The sequence below is a fragment of the Mus caroli genome, chromosome 2, assembly GCF_900094665.2.
Source record: "Mus caroli chromosome 2, CAROLI_EIJ_v1.1, whole genome shotgun sequence".
In the NCBI taxonomy this organism is placed as follows: Eukaryota; Metazoa; Chordata; class Mammalia; order Rodentia; family Muridae; genus Mus; species Mus caroli.
Window position 1 is genome coordinate 138,536,173 of NC_034571.1, and position 17,658 is coordinate 138,553,830.

General features: G+C 40.4%; 1 protein-coding gene across 2 annotated transcripts in view; it reads right to left on the reverse strand.

Annotated features, from left to right (window-relative positions):
• Ralgapa2 (Ral GTPase activating protein catalytic alpha subunit 2) overlaps positions 1–17,658 on the reverse strand; it is a 269,644-nt gene that overhangs the window by 97,395 nt on the left and 154,591 nt on the right. For both annotated transcript variants that reach the window (XM_029473906.1, XM_029473907.1), the window contains 7 exons: positions 15,039–15,147; positions 10,094–10,204; positions 8,769–8,837; positions 8,365–8,502; positions 7,039–7,222; positions 3,592–4,363; positions 2,017–2,088 (listed from right to left, as the gene is read on the reverse strand). In XM_029473906.1, coding sequence (XP_029329766.1) covers positions 2,017–2,088; positions 3,592–4,363; positions 7,039–7,222; positions 8,365–8,502; positions 8,769–8,837; positions 10,094–10,204; positions 15,039–15,147 — 1,455 coding nt within the window. The remainder of the gene's footprint in view (positions 1–2,016; positions 2,089–3,591; positions 4,364–7,038; positions 7,223–8,364; positions 8,503–8,768; positions 8,838–10,093; positions 10,205–15,038; positions 15,148–17,658) is intronic.

The window sequence follows — 17,658 nt, forward strand, 5'->3', positions numbered from 1 at the left end:
CAGTTATGAACCAATCAACCATTCTGTCTGTCTTCAAACTGACTAACCCTAAAGCAGGGGAGGAAAACCCTTCAGAGGTTTAACACCCCCCCCCCCCAGCTCTGGAGAAGGTATTAGACTTTTGTCTTCCAAGCCCTTCCTCTGCTTTGGACAGAGCCTTTTCCTCTATGTGTCTGCTATGTGTGTGTTTCCTCACCCCCAATAAATATCTTTCTTCAACTGCTAATTCTGTCTGTGGTGCCTGAGGTTTCTCTGCTGCTACCTGTTGCACTTTAGATTTTCTAGCCCTTTAATTCTTTGACAGAAAACAAACAAACAAACATGCAATCAAGGCCCCTAGATTGTATCATTTGTGTTTGTGATGCAAAGATATTTTTTCTATTAAGTCCTCTTAAAGGTGTGTGTATGTGTGTGTGTGTGTGTGTTTGTGTGTGTATGCTATTTTAATTTCAGGTAGAGTTCACTATTTGACTAGATGTTGCTGTCATACATAGGTTCAAGTATTAAAACCATCAAAAAAAACATAGTTACAAACCTGATATGCAAATAATACTGACTTGAGCCAAGCATTTACTTAAGAATAAACAATAAAACCACAAGAAAGTCATCTGAACACAAATGATAGTGAAAATACTTGCTTAGAAAACAGCATGGCACTGACACACAAACATACAGGCCAATGGCTGAGAACTCAAAATAAACCCACGCAGGTGCAACCACTGATGTTTAACAGTGATACCAAACATACAGAAGGGCGAAAAACAGACTGTTTAATGTGTAGAAGAATGAAATTAGTTCCCTATTTCTCATCTTATTTCAAAATGGACTAAAGACCTACATTTTAAAGCTGGGCGTGTTGACGCATGACTTTAATCCCAGCACTTGGAGAGGCAGAGGCAGGGGCAGGTTGGATATCTGAGCTTGAGGCCAGCCTGGTCTAAAGATGGAGTTCCAGGACAGCCAGGGGTACACAGAGAAACCCTGTCTCAAACTAAAAACCAACAAAAAGACCGGTATTTTAGACTGAAGCTGCTAGAGTAAAACAGGGAAACTACTTCTACACAAAGAGTAGACAGGGATTTCCTGAGAGCAGAGGAAATAATTCCAAGAACTAGTAGCAAATGGTATTACGTGAATTAAAAAGCTTCCGCAGAGCAAGAGAAACTCACAGGCCTGAAGAGACAACTAAAGAATGAGGAAAATAAAAAACTTTGACAACTAATGTAAGGGCCCGATGCGCAGGACACATAAAGAACTGCAAAGTTGACTACCAAACCCCAAGTCATCAGATCAACAACTAGTGTAAGAACAGACTACTTCTTAATAGAAGAAATACAAGTGGCCTACAAATAATTTTAATTGCCCAATATCTTTAGCCACCACAGAAATGACAACTAAATTTGCCTTAAGATTCTATCTCATCTCAGCTAGAGTGGCTGTCATCAAATGTAGGATTCAGGAGTTAGGAGTGCCTTACTCAGCTGATGGGAAGATACAGTGCAACCACTGAAGAAATCACTCCCAGATCGACAGCCCTCAACACAAGTACATATAAACTACACTAAATAGACCCAAAAGCTTATGCATGAATGTACACACACACCTTTAAGAGAACCTAATAACAATATCTTTTAATGTATATATACAATGATGTATATGTTATTCATGAAAAAGAGGCCATGAAGTTAAAACAGAGCAAGATATGGGATTTTTTAAAAAAACTTTTTGATTAAAGAAATCTTATGATCTTAGCTACTTGGGGGCTGAGGCAGGAGAATTACATATTTGAGGCCTACTTGGGCTAAAGAGTATGTTGAAGGTCAGCCTGGGCAATTTAAGAGTCCCTGTCTCAACAAAACAGAATGGAAAAAAACCAAACCAAACCAAACCAAACCACAACAGATTCTGGGCTACAGAAACACTCTGGGTTTCTCTGTGGGTACTTTTTTTTTTCCCTGAAAGTGTATTTGATACCATGTTCTCACAAAGTTAGACAAGAAAAGATATTTCACATACCACTGACGCGAGTCCAGATTCTTTAGCTCTCTCAATAATTTTGAATTTTTCTTCAACAAATGAAAATTCTTCCTGCATGGAAAAAAGTATGCAAGGAGACATCATGTGACCACAGACCCACCTCTGCTATTTTCTAATCTGATACCAAACATAGCCATTGCAGTGGTCTGAATAGGAATGACACCCACAGGCTTAGGTAATGGGATGCTTGGACATTAGGGACTGGCACTATTAGGGAGTCTTGAGCCTTATTGAGGAAGGTGTGGCCTTGTGGGATGAAGTATGTCGCTGTGGGTAGGCTTTGGGGTTTTTGAAGCTCAGGTCCAGGGTCTCTTCCTTTCTGCCGCCTGAGGATCCAGATGTAGAATTCTCAGCTACCTCTCTAACCCCATGTCTGCCTGTATGTTGCTATGTTTCCCACCATGATTACAATAGACTAAACCTCTGAACCTGTAAGTGAGCCTCAATTACATGCTTTCTTTTATAAGAGTTTTCATGGTCATAACTTCTCTTCACAATATGGTAACACTAAGATAGCCCTTATCGATCCATCTACAATCTCCTTTACTGAAGAACTGTGACAGATCTTGTAGAAGTTTGAATGAGATGTCCCCTCCCTCAATATTCTTGAGTATTTGAATACTTGTTCCCTACTTGGTGGTCCTATTTGAGTAAATTTAGGAAATGTGGCCTGGTTGGAGAAAGCCTGCCACCTGCCACTAGGGGCAGGCTTTGAGGTTTCAGAAGCCACATGCCACTTCCAGTGCACTCTCTTTGCTTCCTGCTACCAGTAGGAGATATGAGTTCTCAGCTGTGGTCCAGCTGCCATTTCTGTCACCTGCTGTTCCTGCCATTATGGATCCTAAGCACCTGGAACCATATGTCCAAAATAAACTTGTTTTTCTATAAGTTGCCTTTTTCATAGTGTTTTATCATAGCAAAAGAAAAGTAACTAATTCAGAAGCTTTCAAAATGAGCCCAATTTTCCTTGAGTATATAGAAACATAACAATTCCCCTGGCATCTAGTGATACTAGAAAGCTCTTTAGTCGACGAGTATATCCCTTGTGTGCAAGTGCTTGTGTCTGTTTTCAATACCAGTTCTGTGACTATATTCCCCAGCCTCTCTTTACAGCTCCACTATCAGGTCCAGGTCAATCCCACACTCTTCTCTAAGGTGTCCTCCAATATGCACACTACCTACTGGATAAAACTGCCCTTCTTGGCCTCCTGTGCCTTTGTCTGAGGTGCATCAAGTTCACATCCTTTATGAATCCTGTGGCTAGACAGTGGTTTACTTACATTTGCGGTCCATTTGCATTTTGTATGAAAACAGAAATAGTATGATCAGGGATGCAAGAAGAAAAAAGCATGGTTCATATGCTTCAAAGGTCTGACAGGTATTTGGAACTCAACTGTGTACCAGTATTGTTCTATTTTTAATTAAAAAAAAAACCTGTAAATATTGAAATTCAGAAAAACTTCTATTTCTTATTCTCTAACCTCAAATTGATAATAATAATTAAAAAATAACCCTCATATAAAAGAAATGATAAAACATTCAGAGCTTGGTTACCTTCTGTCCCAGGAATTCATTCCCAAGTCATCAAGCAACAACCTGCAGAAATAAAAGGGTCCCCGGGGCTCCACGGGTGAGGGCTGCCCTTGGCTGGTGACCGTTACTGAAGAATCCGAGTTATACCTCTGCACATACTCATCTTCCTGTGCGCTCTGGCGCAAGATGACCTCCATGATTGCCTTCTCTTGGTCCCAGTTCATTGCACATGGGGTTGGGGAAGGCTCATTTAGCTTTAGTTGTGATGGTAAAAGGCATTCGGGGCTTGTATGGCCAATGTTTTCAAGTAATTTGTCAAGCACATCATCTCCTTCCTCACTGTGAAACAAATCTTTCTGAGGTCCACACGTGTGATGATGCCAGCCAGAAATCTGAAATGAGGGCTTCCTTCCACTGGGTGCCAAACGGCCTTCCAGAGGTCCATATAAAACCTTGCCATCCCAAGAGTACTTCCCTGAGATATCTCTCACAATGACTCTCACATCTGAGAGGGAACCCCCTGAAGTCCCTCCAGCTGGTCCTTCTGCTGGTGTCTGAAGATAGGAGATGAGGGTGCTATCATTAAATACGAAGAGCTGCAGGTTTGGGCTCCTGAACACCTCCGAGGACAGCTCAGTTCCTTCCACATGGGCATTGTCATGGTTCTCACTGACCAGGCTGTGCAGCACAGCAGGACCCCCACTCAGTGGATAGTGGCCTAGGTGGTTCACTAGGTGGGCCATGACCATTCGTGCAGTGAGGGGGATCAATTCCACACTTCTTCTCTTCTTTTCTGTGAACAGCAGGAAGAAACCATGAAGAGATAATGGGGGCACTACGAAATTTCAGTCATTAGTTTGAATGTCTGATTGTTATTTTTGTTTTGTTTTGTGTGACAAGGTGTCACTGAGTAGCACTGGCTGGTCTGGAACTCACTATGCAGATTAGGTTGGCCTGTAACGCATAGAGATCCACCTGTGTCTGCCTCTGCTAGGATTAAAGGTGTGTGCCATCCATCACACCCAGCTGAATGGTTTTAACTGTGAGATTGATTTTTTTTCTCTTTTTTCTTTTTGACTCTAATTCTATTTGAATATAAAAACATAGTTGAAACAGACTGCTAAAGAACCAATTTACACCAAGATGTCCTCTGAAAGGGACTTTAAAAGTCTATAGACATGAGAATAAGTCAAAGAGAAGCATTTCCAGGTTAGACAGATAATAGTTCAGGGGCTCAGATAAGAGGGAAAAGCCCGGATGAGATGGGAAAGTGGGCTAGGGATCCTACTCTGTTGATTGCAGGTAAACCTGGTAAGGATATTAATAAACCTTGGTGCTATTTTCAAAGATTGGAAATAATATACTTAGTAAGCATTGTGACAGTTTATGTTTTGTTATTGGAACACTAAAAATATTTAAGAAAATTCATCATATTAATAAACCATGGAGGCACTTAGAAGAACTTAACTGAATTTGTATTTCATGATTTAGTAATCAAGAGCAACTGATTTATAAAATTTTAGCTTAAATGTATACAAAGACTTTGACAACAGAATGAGTCCCAGGGCTTTATAAAATGAGGTATAATGGACAGGTAGATACACTATAACATAAATAGAAATTGAAATAGTACTTCAGGCTGAGAGTAGTTGAGGAAACTTCAACTGACAAAGGTTATAAAAGTCAATTTAAAAAAGTGAAAATGAAACTTTAAAAATTTTATGGAAAAAGGACTACATATTTAAATTAAGGTTTATAATTTGATCTTAGAGCTTTAGGAAGTAATAGCTTTTAAACTCACACTGTGAAAAAAAATCAAATATTAATTAGCACATAAATCGCTGTAAATATATGACTTCATGCTAAATACTTCTAGGTTTAGACATTATCCAACTGGCTTACTTATAACATGTTGTTTCATGCTGTATAAAAATCCTCGAAAGAAACAAATCTCTGAAACTTGAGAAATTCTGAGTAAGAAGTGAGGGGAGCAAGATTACCTTGAATTTTCTGAGTTCTTACCATTTTTTTCAACATATATGAAATCTATATCCAATAATGGAAAAGAAAATGTCACAGAAAACTTTTTGTTTTTTAAAGAAACAAGAGGCCAGTTACATCTATTCTAAACTTAAACTTTCCCCCACATCCTAAGAGAACTATATAAGATTTCTATACAACCAAGAAAGGTAATGCTCCAGTGAGAAATTTTACTGTCTAGAAACCCACAGGAAAGCAGCCAGGAGTTCACAGTTCATACAGGGAAACACACCGTCGTCATGACAGCAGGGTAGGCACAAAACTAACGATAAAGGTACAAACTGACAAAGGGAAAATACCAAGTGGGGAAAGTAACTCCCCTCTGCTTTTGCTTACAGACACTGTGCTTTTGGTTTGTGTTTTGTGAAAATTTTAATTCTACAGTGGGGAAATGACCAGGAGCCCTATGAACCACACTGTAAACCATGCCATGACGACACTTCTAATACAATCCCAAATGGGCCTGGTACTTAGCCATGTGGGAAACACTGACGTCCTCCTGCACATTTCAGTGAAGTCGGCTTCCCATTCGCTCGCTCCCTGTGAGCCAGAGTTGATCTACATTCTACCAATGGCAAAACTAGCTGAGGGTCTCACAAACTACTACACAAGAAGACAATTCAAGTACCCTCTTCTCTCTGGATTCCTGGAGGAAGGAAATACAAAGCTAGAATGTCTGGCTATCCTTTGCCTCGCCTCTCCTGAAGCTCCTCCCCTTCCTTGTGTTTTAAGTAGTTAGTTATTAACAATGAGCAATCTGAACACATGTGATCACAGATGGCTTGACTGTGTATCTTGCTTGTAACTTTATTTAAAAGTAGTAATTATGTCAAGAACAGGTAATGGCCTAAGTAAGTAATAAGTAATAAGTAAGTCATTAAAACAGGGGTGAACCTACTTTGTGGCACACTGTACATCCTGCACTCTCACCTGATCGCGGCCTGCTAAATCTCTTTCCACAAAAGGTACAAGAGAGAGTCTGTCTCAGGGTTGGGTTGCTATCAAGTTTCTACATGAGGGGCTCCTTGCCTGGATACTCTAGGAGCTCCTTCAAACCTGCCCACCCTGGTGAGTCCAGTTTAAGTCCTTCCCTATGGGAAGTCCTGAAGATGCTACCAGCCCAGCAATGTCCTACCTCCCCCACTACCTGGAAAGCTGCTTGGGGATAGAAAATGTGCCTTTTGCATTTCATGGGTATGCAACACAAAACCATGTGCATTATTTAAGATGGGGAAAAAAAGAGAGGAGGAAAAATAACAGGAAAAAAAAAAGGAAGAAACAAGGAAGGGAGTTTGCTATCAGAGATCCTATAAACTGGGATTTCAATGTCAACAATGAATCCAAAACAAATCCAAAACACAAGCACAGACAAGACTGCAATCTTACCTTTTCCTGCACATAACATTGTATATCTGTAGTTATACCTACCCTCTTCCACGGTCAGCAGGTTCCCCAGGTCTGCTGATGAATGATACTGGACTGGCTCGGAGTTCCTCACATTTGCCAGAGGTAGGAAGGGGTCATAATCCGTGGATGACAGGTCAGCCAAGGTCAGAGTATAGTGGCTTTGCTGTGTGTATGTGCTCGAGCCACAGACACAGCAGTGCAGAACCTGAGGAGAACAGACATGCATGGCTCTGCATGCCAGCATTTCCTGAGCTCTGACAAACTGTCTAGCTCCCACAGTGCTTAGGAGAGAGGACATGTCCCTTCCTAGGAACATGTCCAAATGTGGCCTTCTTTCCATTCTTAAATATCTTTTTGCTACTGGCAAGTCAGTAACAATATCTATATTCTCAGGGCACAGGAAAACACAAGTGAAAGGTGCCCATTTCTGTTCCTGTGTGACTGCACACACCTCAGGCTTTCATCCTCCAAAGGCAGCAAGGTGGAATGAGCCAGCCCAGGAGATGAGAGGAAGGCTATGGGAAAGCCATCATGGTAGAGGGCCAGGTGACCACAACCTGCGTTTAAATCAATACAACACATGAGCCCATGAATTATATGGAATAATTTAATACAACTTTAAATAAAAGTAAATTGAATGCAGTTTTTAAAGTCTCTTCTCACAAAGTGAGACTTTTTTTTTCTTTGTCTTTTTGAGACAGGGTTTCTCTGTGTAGCCCTGGCTGTCCTGGAACTCAGAAATCTGCCTGCCTCTGCCTCCCAAGATTAAAGGCATGTGCCACCATGCCCGGCTAAAGTGAGACTTCTTAACTCATATCCTAAGGATTTTTTTTTCCTTTGTGTTCTTTTACTTCTGTTTTGGTTCTGGTTTTGAGACAGGCCTCCATGTTCCCAAGCACGGAGATTACAAACATTCACCACTACACCTGCCTCTTGAGGTTTATTTACTAAAGGCATTATGGGTTTCTTCCTAGTCTGATAAACAGATCTCTGTGAATCTTATGCTGCAGGCCCTATATTATAATATAGGCTATAATATAAACAGTCCATTTAGAAACGAAGTAGATACAGGTCACTTGTCATGAAGATTGGGGGCATTCTGATTCATGGCAGTTGCTTAAATATGACAGTCATGTGAAGTGTATGCATCGTCACCTTGGTAACCACTGATTCTCTACAACTGTATCAGTTCTGCTTACTCATTAATTATTCATGTCTTTCCAAATGCATAACTTTCCACAGGTCATTTTCAGAAGGCACAAATATATAAATGTAGGAAATGTACAACATTTTGTTATTTTAATCTGTAGATCTACAGTCTGTGCCCAAGGCTTAGGGGAGACTCACCCTGTAGATATAATCCAGCAAGGGGGCCCGGGATGGGTGCAGCTCCTCTAGAACTGCTGTGGACACAGGGTGGAGGAGGGCACTCACGGGCAGCGCCATGCACCAGTCCAAGAGACAAAGGAGCAAGGACACAATAAACTAGAAGAAACATATCCAGAACTTACATTATGGCCTTTAGGACCCACTGCATGTGAAAATAAACAGAACTGTCCCTGTGTATACTCAGTCTTTAATGGACACACAAGTACAGGGTAAGTTAGTGAGCAAAAGGGTTTCCATAGGAAAGAATGTTAAAGCCAACATAGAAGGATGTTATAAATGACACCATCATTAGCAATAGCCATTACCATTCTGTCTTATATGTAAAAATAACTCTGGGGAAAGCTACCTAACCTGCCACTTACCTTTTTATCTGTTTCCACTGACGAGTACTCTGCACTTGGTAAAAGGAATGCAATTGTGGCCACAAGAATCTGCACAAAAGATAAGACCTAGTCAAGCAATTTATTATAGTTTTCATATATAGTTATTATATAGTTTATATAATTTACATAGCTATAGTTAAGGTTTGGAAGCCATATGTTAAGAATCCCTAGAGGGCCTTGCAATGTAACACAGCTTGCTGCTTACTCAGCCAGTTGTAAGAGATTTGAAAATTATGGCCATGTAATGGTCTTCCTTAATGGGGGACTGAGACCTCAAGACAAGGGTAGTCCTCTCTATAGTCACAGTTTCTAGTGAAACTATTAGTCCCACATTTCTAGTGAAATAAAAATGGTTTTAAGAATAATTATGAAAAGGTTCCCATTTGCTATCTTATAAATCAGCACAGAGCTCCACTCTCACAGGTGTCCTGTCTGAATAATTACAGGTGCCCCTAAACCTAACTTTACAATCTGCAGCAGAGTAAAAGGTCTATTTCACTCAGATCACTTCAGGTCAAAAACCACTTGTGACTTTTGATGTGATTCTGAGAGAACAACCAGTGATGCCAACTAGTGAAGTCTGTCTACGGGTAGGAGGGAATGAATCTCTATCACTTCTTCTCTCTCCCTGCGATCCTTCATGAGGACAAATCACATTTCCTCAGAGTCTCCAAGGGATGGGCAAAGAATAGAGCTTGCCTAAGGAAGTGCTTATAAAAAGAGGCAGGCACAGGTGTGTGCCGAATCACAGGCACCTGTGAGTTAGTCCCTACTCGGCTGGAGCTGACTTAAGAAGCTGTGGTGGAGATGATACTTCCTGTTCTTCCTGCCCCCTCTCCTGCCCACCACCCCTCAGAGATTAATACTGTACTGATCTCATTACTGCCAAGTAACCATGCCACAGCAGCAAGCCTGTCCCAGGGCTTTAGTCTGGGAACAACTCCTGCTTTACACAACAGCCAGGCCCCCGCCCTGCAAGGAAGCATTAAACCAGCTGCCTACTACTTGTTGGCACCATCCAAATTACTCTCAATGAATAAAGCCCAACCTACAAAAGGTCTCTTTGTTGTGGTTGTGTCTGCCTTTCAAGCACCAGCCTCTGGCTGGAACACTGCAGGCTTCTTTGCACAGTGCCTAGAATTGAAGAGGAGAGGAGCCAGCCAACTCAGCCTGAAAACTGGGCTCACATGGCAGTTTAATAGTTGCTTCTCTAACAATTACTCGAGGATCTACAGTTAATTAGATATCAAATACATTAGTAAGAAGAAGTGCAGATGCTTCAGCAGTATAGATAAAGGACTTACTTCTGCCATTTTGCGCGGTAGAGCAGTTTCAAACATCTGAAGCTTTTCCCAATAGGAAACCAACAACTGAAGAACATCACAGGCTACCTGAGCCACGATCTTGTTAGGAAACTACAAAAGAAACCCGAACCCCCAAGTTAACAGAGCAGCTCAGCAGGAGTATATTCTGGAGGAAGAAGAGAGTCGATTGCTCTTGCCAACCCTGTATACATATCTCATATGCAACAGAAGAAAACTATGTCCAATTAACATCGTTTGAACATGACAACTCCATTCCATTTTGTTGCCTGTTTGAACTCACTAGCATTCTTATATATTCCATAGAAGAAGGCGGTCAATGTTTGCCTAGAAATTAAAGCCCAAATTTCAAATTCTGTATTCAGCTCATATAAATCACACTATTGATAAACTGAGGAAATTAAAAGAGTACATGCTTGAGTGTTCTTTGTGTGCCGAATCTTCTGCACAAATATAACTCATTCTGTCATTGATAAATTGTCATTGACAGTTCTGGAAGAAGGTGCTATCTTCATTTCACAAACAGTAAAATGGGGATTAACCAAATGACTTCCTACCCGGGAAAATGACAGATATGTAACATACTAAGAAGTGTATAAAACAAGACTGTAAGGACACAACCCAGGGGCTAGGGCATTTTCAATGACCCTGACTGTGTTTCCTAAAGCTGCCTGTGGTGGCTTAAAAGAGAATAATATATGCTTCAGTCAGTAAAACTGCTTCCAGAGCTATCTTTGACATCACACACAGAGATAAAGGATCTGAAGGTTTTTTTCTGGTGGGTTTTGGTGTTCCATTATTTCCTCACTACACCCTGATTCCTCCCTTTTGAAATAGTAAATGTATATTCTATGTAGTTGTCGGTTAGAAGTATTACATTTGCTTTTATAATTTACAAGGAGTTAAGGTTAAGTAAGAGATTTCCTTGAGTCTCAGAAGAGAATTTGAACTTTGAATTTTTAAACTGTATTGAGACTGTGAAAGATTATAGGGACTTTTGAAGTTGAACAGAATGCAGTTTGCATTACGATATGGCCATAGCCTATGGGGGCCAAGGAGTGGAATGGAATGTGGTAGTTTGATTGAAAATGGCATCCATAAGATTGTATCTGTAAGTGCTTGGTCACCAGTTGTTGGAACTGCTTGAGAAGAAGTAGATGTGGCCTTGTTGGAGAAGGTATGTGAGGTTTTAAAAGCTCATGACATTCCCAGTCCAATCTTCCTCTACCTCCCAGCTGCTGTCTCAAGATGTGAGCGCTCAGCTGCTGCTCCAGAGCTATGCCTGCCTGCCTGCCTGCCTGCCTGCTGCAATACTCCCTGCCGTGATGGCCATGGACTCTAACCTTCTGCAACTGTAAGCTCCAGTAAACTCCTTATTCTAATAGTTGCTTTCAGCATGGTTTCTCTTTACAGGGACAGAAAAGTAACTGAGACACAGTCTGATGTCCACAGTCTCCTGGATGCTTTACTTTTTGGTAAGGCAGATGACAAAGAGGAAATATGTGCAAAGTCTTCAACATCATGCTGAGTATACACAAACAGGACAAGGACAATCTGTGCTTCCTGCCTTGGACAGAACCTAGAGGCTACATTGCTATCTACACTTCATTATCGACAACACGAAGCTTGCCAATGACCCCATGTTGCTGAATTTAAGTCACATGAGCATCCAGGGGCTCCTCACAGCCTCCCTCCTCATCTAGACTCCAGAGGACCTGAATACCACTGGCCTCCTCCCACCCTCAGGACCCCTGGTGCTTCTGTCCTTTGTACTTGCTCCCAGCTTTGCTTCGGGATGTTTTAGTTCCCAGGTCTAGTGTCCTTGGCACTGCTGTATTGTTCAGATACTCAGACAAAAAAAGTTCAGCAACTCTAGGAAGCAATCTATATCTTCCTGTTCTTCAGTTTTATCCCACCGTGTTTCATTTTCTCCACAGTAGTGCTACAGGAGACGGTAATGCATTTACTACTTTCTTCTATTGGTATCACTATTGAGAGGGCTAACAGTGGGGTGTACATGTCAGGTCTAAGGGGAGGATGAAGCACTGAGGAAGTGGAAGAATAGGTGCTTAGTAAGGCTCTTAGAAGCTGGAAACAGACAAGGGGAAAATGACAAGAGCAGTGGGAGACAAGACAAGGGGACTTGGGACAGAAGAGGGAGGCATGGGATAGCCAGAGAGAAAGTGGTAAGAGGGAGGGCTGAGCTGTGCCTGGAAGGATGCAGAGGGACAGTTGGGTTTCCTCTAGGTAAGCAGCAGTGTGTGTGTGCAGTGGAGGCACAGATTCTGAGGTAGCTAGGGATCTTGAGACAGGGAATACCACTGGAGTAACAGTATGCATACACAGTAAGTGAGGTGAAAGATGGTAGGGATAAAAGAAATCATTCCCCACTCACTCTCACCCACCTCACACACAGCCATGAAAGACTGACAATGTGCCAACACTGATTAAAGATAGAGAGCTGAAGGCACAAGATGAGTCCAGCAGGTGAGTACAGTCTATATTTTCTAGAAACTGGAATTGCTTTGGAGCAGGCTGCTGTCTGTCTCGCATGCTATGCCAAGTACTCTAGCCTGTGGGTTGGAGTGATCACAGCAATGCACAGCAGTGGAACATGCTAGCACTGTGATGGACACTGACAGGACAGAGGCACAATATGCATAATTAGATTGTTTTCTGGTGCCTATTGTTCATTCTTATAATTACAGAAAAATTGCAGGCATTTTGAGAATTCATAAACATACAATGAAAATCTGTTCATCTGAGATTATCATCCTCTATTATCAATCTCTCTAAAATAAGTGATTTATTCAGTTATCTGATGTACGTGGGTGTTTTGCCTACATGCATACCTGCAACATCTGCATGCCTAATCTCCTTGGAATAAAGAATAAGACATCAAATCCCTGTAGACCAGAGTTATAGACAGTTATAAACTGTGGGTACTTGGAACTGAACCCAGGTCTTCTAGAAGAGCAGCCAGTGAGTGCTCTTAACCATGGAATCATCTCTCCAATCCCTAGCTATTATTAATTTCTATCTCTGTCCTATACTCTATAGGAAGTTATCCATTTCTAAGATATCACCAACTTATTAATAGTGTTCTCATGTAAAGGATAAAGCTAGGTAACTAACTTAATGCGTCTGTTTAGATTTCAGAAAGGGAAAAAGTAAAAAATGCCCTAGAATTGAAAACAATGGGGTTTTAAAAATATGAATTGAGATCCACGTAAGTCAACAACTTACATCCAGTAGTTTCTCCTATCATTTGGAAGTCAGAGTTTGGAATACTCAAAGTTTACAAAGCCCCAGGCATGGGACCAAAGCATCCTGGTTGGAGCTGTCGAGGACCTTGGTTGGCCCACTTTCCTCATCTGTTAAGTACAGTGGCAGTGCCACTTCACTTCCTAAGATAGGGCCCAGTGTTAAATATGACCTCAAAGGCCAGGCCAGAGGGAACTTGGCCATGTGGTATCACTGTTGATAAATTCTTACACTCTTCATCAAGGGGCCAATAGCAGATACTTGACCAGCTTCTAAGATATAACCCAGGGGTTATGTAGGAGGGATGTGGGATGAGGTGATGGGGACAGGGGACACACATGGTGGGGGAGGGGGGGCAAGAGGTATTGAGTTTGGTCAGGCAGGGGCCACATTGCAGTGTCACATTCCAAAGATGAAGAACACTGTGGGTTGTCATCCCATGGGCCGAAGAAAACAATGCACCATGGGCAAACAGGGTTGTCACTGGTCTAATGACAACTGCCCAGGGCCTACTGTAACCTTGTAACTAAAATAGCTGCAAGAGGGAAGGGAGAGAAGGATCTGGACACCAGGATTAGACAAGTGAAATTTCAATTCAGATTCAGCTGAAACCTCCCACAGCCTAAATATCTCCTGCATATGAGTTCCCTTCTTCTGTAGTAAACTGTCTTTGTGCCTGAGAACTGGCAAAGCCCTCAGCACAGTGCCTGGCAGAGTCACTGGTTCTGCAAATTTGATAGTCACAGTGCTAATGATGTCTAGTGCTTGCACAGGAACCAAGAAGGCAGGATATAGGCTCTGCTTTAGGAGGCAGCCAAACTGCACAAGTGGAAGTCCAATTATGCCTTGAATGCTACACACATCTGCTTCCAGTGCTCATGCCTGTATTGTCTTGGACTTGTGGTTGTTTTCTCCTGGACATGGTTTCCTCTGGTGTAATAGGAATTGTGGCGCTCACCTTGTAGAGCTGTCACCGAAATTCTAAAAAGTATTTAGAGATCACCAATATTCTAGCTTCTCGTGATGCTCAATAAACAGCACATCTTTCAGTAACAAAGCAAAGAAGGAATATTCCCCAAATGCCTTAAGTTCAGGCAGCAGGTGAACACCCAGGTTCCTAACCCAGTCGAGCCAGAGAGTGGCTAGGTTCAAAACCACTCAAGACTATAAATGGCCTAGGGAAGCAGCCTCTGATATCCTTATAAAGCATTTACCATGACACTCAGAACAAGACTTTTTAACTACCATCTCTCTATAATGTGGAGAACTGAAAAATGGGACTGATTACAGTTAAACCTGGTTAAAATCCTAGGAGAGCAACAACTGGAGCAGGGCTGTCCCTGAATTTGTGGATTTGTGAATCCTGTGGATTCTGCTCCCCTAACTGGGCCAATTTGTCTGGCATTAGTGAGAAAGGATGTGCCTAGTCCTGCAGTGACTGATGTGCCAGGTGTATGTGGGGGTGTTATAGCCAGGGGAGCTCCCCCTAATCAGAGGAGACAGGGAGGGGGAACGGGGAAAGGAGCTTTGAGAGGGGGTCTCTATGAAGAGAAGGGGGTGCTGATATTGGGATGAAAATTGAATAAATAAATTAAAAATTCCTAGGAGAGAACTTAACGTCAAAAACCAAAGCAAACAAAAAACCATTAAGAAATGTGAATACCTTCAAAGTTACACCTATCACATTGATGGCATCCTTCACCTGAGGGTGGCTGGCACTCTGTGCAAGCTCTTCACAGATCCAGACCCCAAGGGAGCAAATGGCGATGCATCTTTCAAAAGAGAAGCAGAGGGAGGAAAAGGCTCATGAAATTCAATATGTTTTAAATGACGAAATACTCTACATCTATTAATTCAAAGGAACAGCAATTACAGGGGTACTAACGGAATATTTTCCTTGAGCGAAAAGACAAAGAACTTCCAGTGGGCCAGTTTTCAGGATAAACAAAATCGCCAATGATGGTTAGGACTTAAATATCTCATGAAACAAGCGGCATATTTTCTGTTAAGTACCACAAACCATGTCAACCATTTTTGTTGACTCAAAAACTGTTATTACATTTTAATAACAGATAATTTTGAGAAGGAACAAAAAGCATGGATCTTAGATTATTGAAAATTATTAGATTTGTAATTGTTTTCCTTACAAAAGTATATAGTATATACTTCAAATGTAAGACAAATACTATATTTCATCTTAAAGTAACTTTCAAAATAAATACATTTTCACTGTTATTTGTTCTAAACTCCATGCTAATTTAAACTATTCTTCAAAGAAATGTGACTTTCTATAAATAAAACAAGTTAGGGAAAGGAATTATAAAGATAATTTGATAGATATAAGAAAATAAACAAAAGATATTACACAAGACCTTGGGCTGAAAAACTGAGTAGATAATATTTTCAGTTTTTGAGGTGAAATCTGAGGCTTAATAAGGCAAAGCACGTCATAGGCACTAGAAGACTCAGTTATGGTTGTGTTACATTTGGATATTAAGACATCCAACTTGAGGTATCAAGTATAGCTAAGGCTGGCGATACCAAGAGTCATGAAAATGACCAGGTAAATAATTTGGAAATGATCAAAAGCATGGATAGGCTGACTGGAATCTGCTGTGGGTACTTTACTGTGCTGAGTAAAGCAGAGAAGGGGAGGTCACATGGCGGGGGGGGTGGGGGGTCACGGATGGTGAAATGGCAGGAAGAACATGGATTATGCTGCAGGGGACATGTTGTTTGGAAGAGGGTAAAGACAGACTAACTTCAAGACTGCTAAAACCATATTACATTTTATAAACAGTCTTTATGAGAACTGAATGGAAATCCAAGACAATGAAATTGAGTATGGAAAAAAAATTAAAAACCAATTTAAAAAAAAAGCATAGCAAAAGAGTCAGGAAACAAAGGTAATAAACAGGAGAAATACTTAGGAGTTCCAATTCAAAATAAAATATTAAATAAAAAGACAAATATGCAAAAGATCACTGGCAATAACAAATACAAATGAATTAAAGTTTCAGTTAAGATAATGAAGATTATAAAATCCATATATATATATAGCTTTTGCAAAGGCATTTAAGAGAATACAAAAAAAACTATTTTTAAAAGGTAAGAAGTATTATATAGTATGAAATCAAGATAAGGTGGTCTCTAAAATAAGACAAATCATCTGTACAAACATAAATACATTTGGTTCTCTCTAGAGATAGGGCAACTTCAAATGTCTATGCAACTAAGAGCACAGTCTCTGACAGAAATACTAAAAATAGAGTAAGATACAACAGTGGGAAGCTTTTAACATAACTTTAGTAAATGATCAATTAATATATTATACTATTAATTAATTACATTATAACTATATAGACTTACATAATAATAATAATAACTGAGAAGGAATGCAGATTACATAAAACACTGTAAGGTTATACCTAGAACAGTATGCCTAATAAAGAACAGTAGATACATTCCTTTCTTGATATTTTTAAACATAGTATTTTTCATTTTTATGTTTATGGGTGTTTTGCATGTAGATCTGTAGTGTACAAGGAAGTCAGAAAAGGGTACTGGATCACCTAGGATTAGAACTACAAACGATTGTGAACCACTATGTGGGTGCTAGGATCCAAACCCAAGTCTTCTGGAAGAACACCAGGTACTTTTAATGACATACATCTCTCTAGCCCCTATGTACATTCTTTTCGAGAATATATGAGCTATCTGCTAAAACTCATTATACATGGGGGCATAAAACAAATATAAATATTAACTTTAAAATACAGTCAGTCATCACATCTGCATTTTGGTGTCCACTATAATTACTTGAAACAAATGTAGCAGTGAAGGATAGAAACAAAGGGTGGGGATGGATAAGCAGTTAAGAGCACTTTTGTTGCTCTTGCAAAGGACTAGAGTTCAGTTTTCAGCACCAACATGGTAGCTCATATCCACGTATAAATCTAGTTTCAGGCAAATTACTAATTTATATAAAATTTTAAAAATTCTAAAAATTTTTAAGATAGTAATAACCATATAGCTGGAAATTAATAAAAAAGCACAATCCCATGAAGGAGTCATAATAAAAAGTAGAAAAAACAGAATTGAAAATATTGCATATTAAAACTTAAAACTTTGCAAAAGGTAGCCCTTACCAATAAACCCTTACCAGTACTCGTAAACGTTGAAGGAAAAAAGTTAAAAATACATCAAGTATACATATTATAAAAGTAGCAAAAGGATAACATCAAAAGTAGAAGAGTTTTAGAGCTCAAAGCTGGAAATAAAAA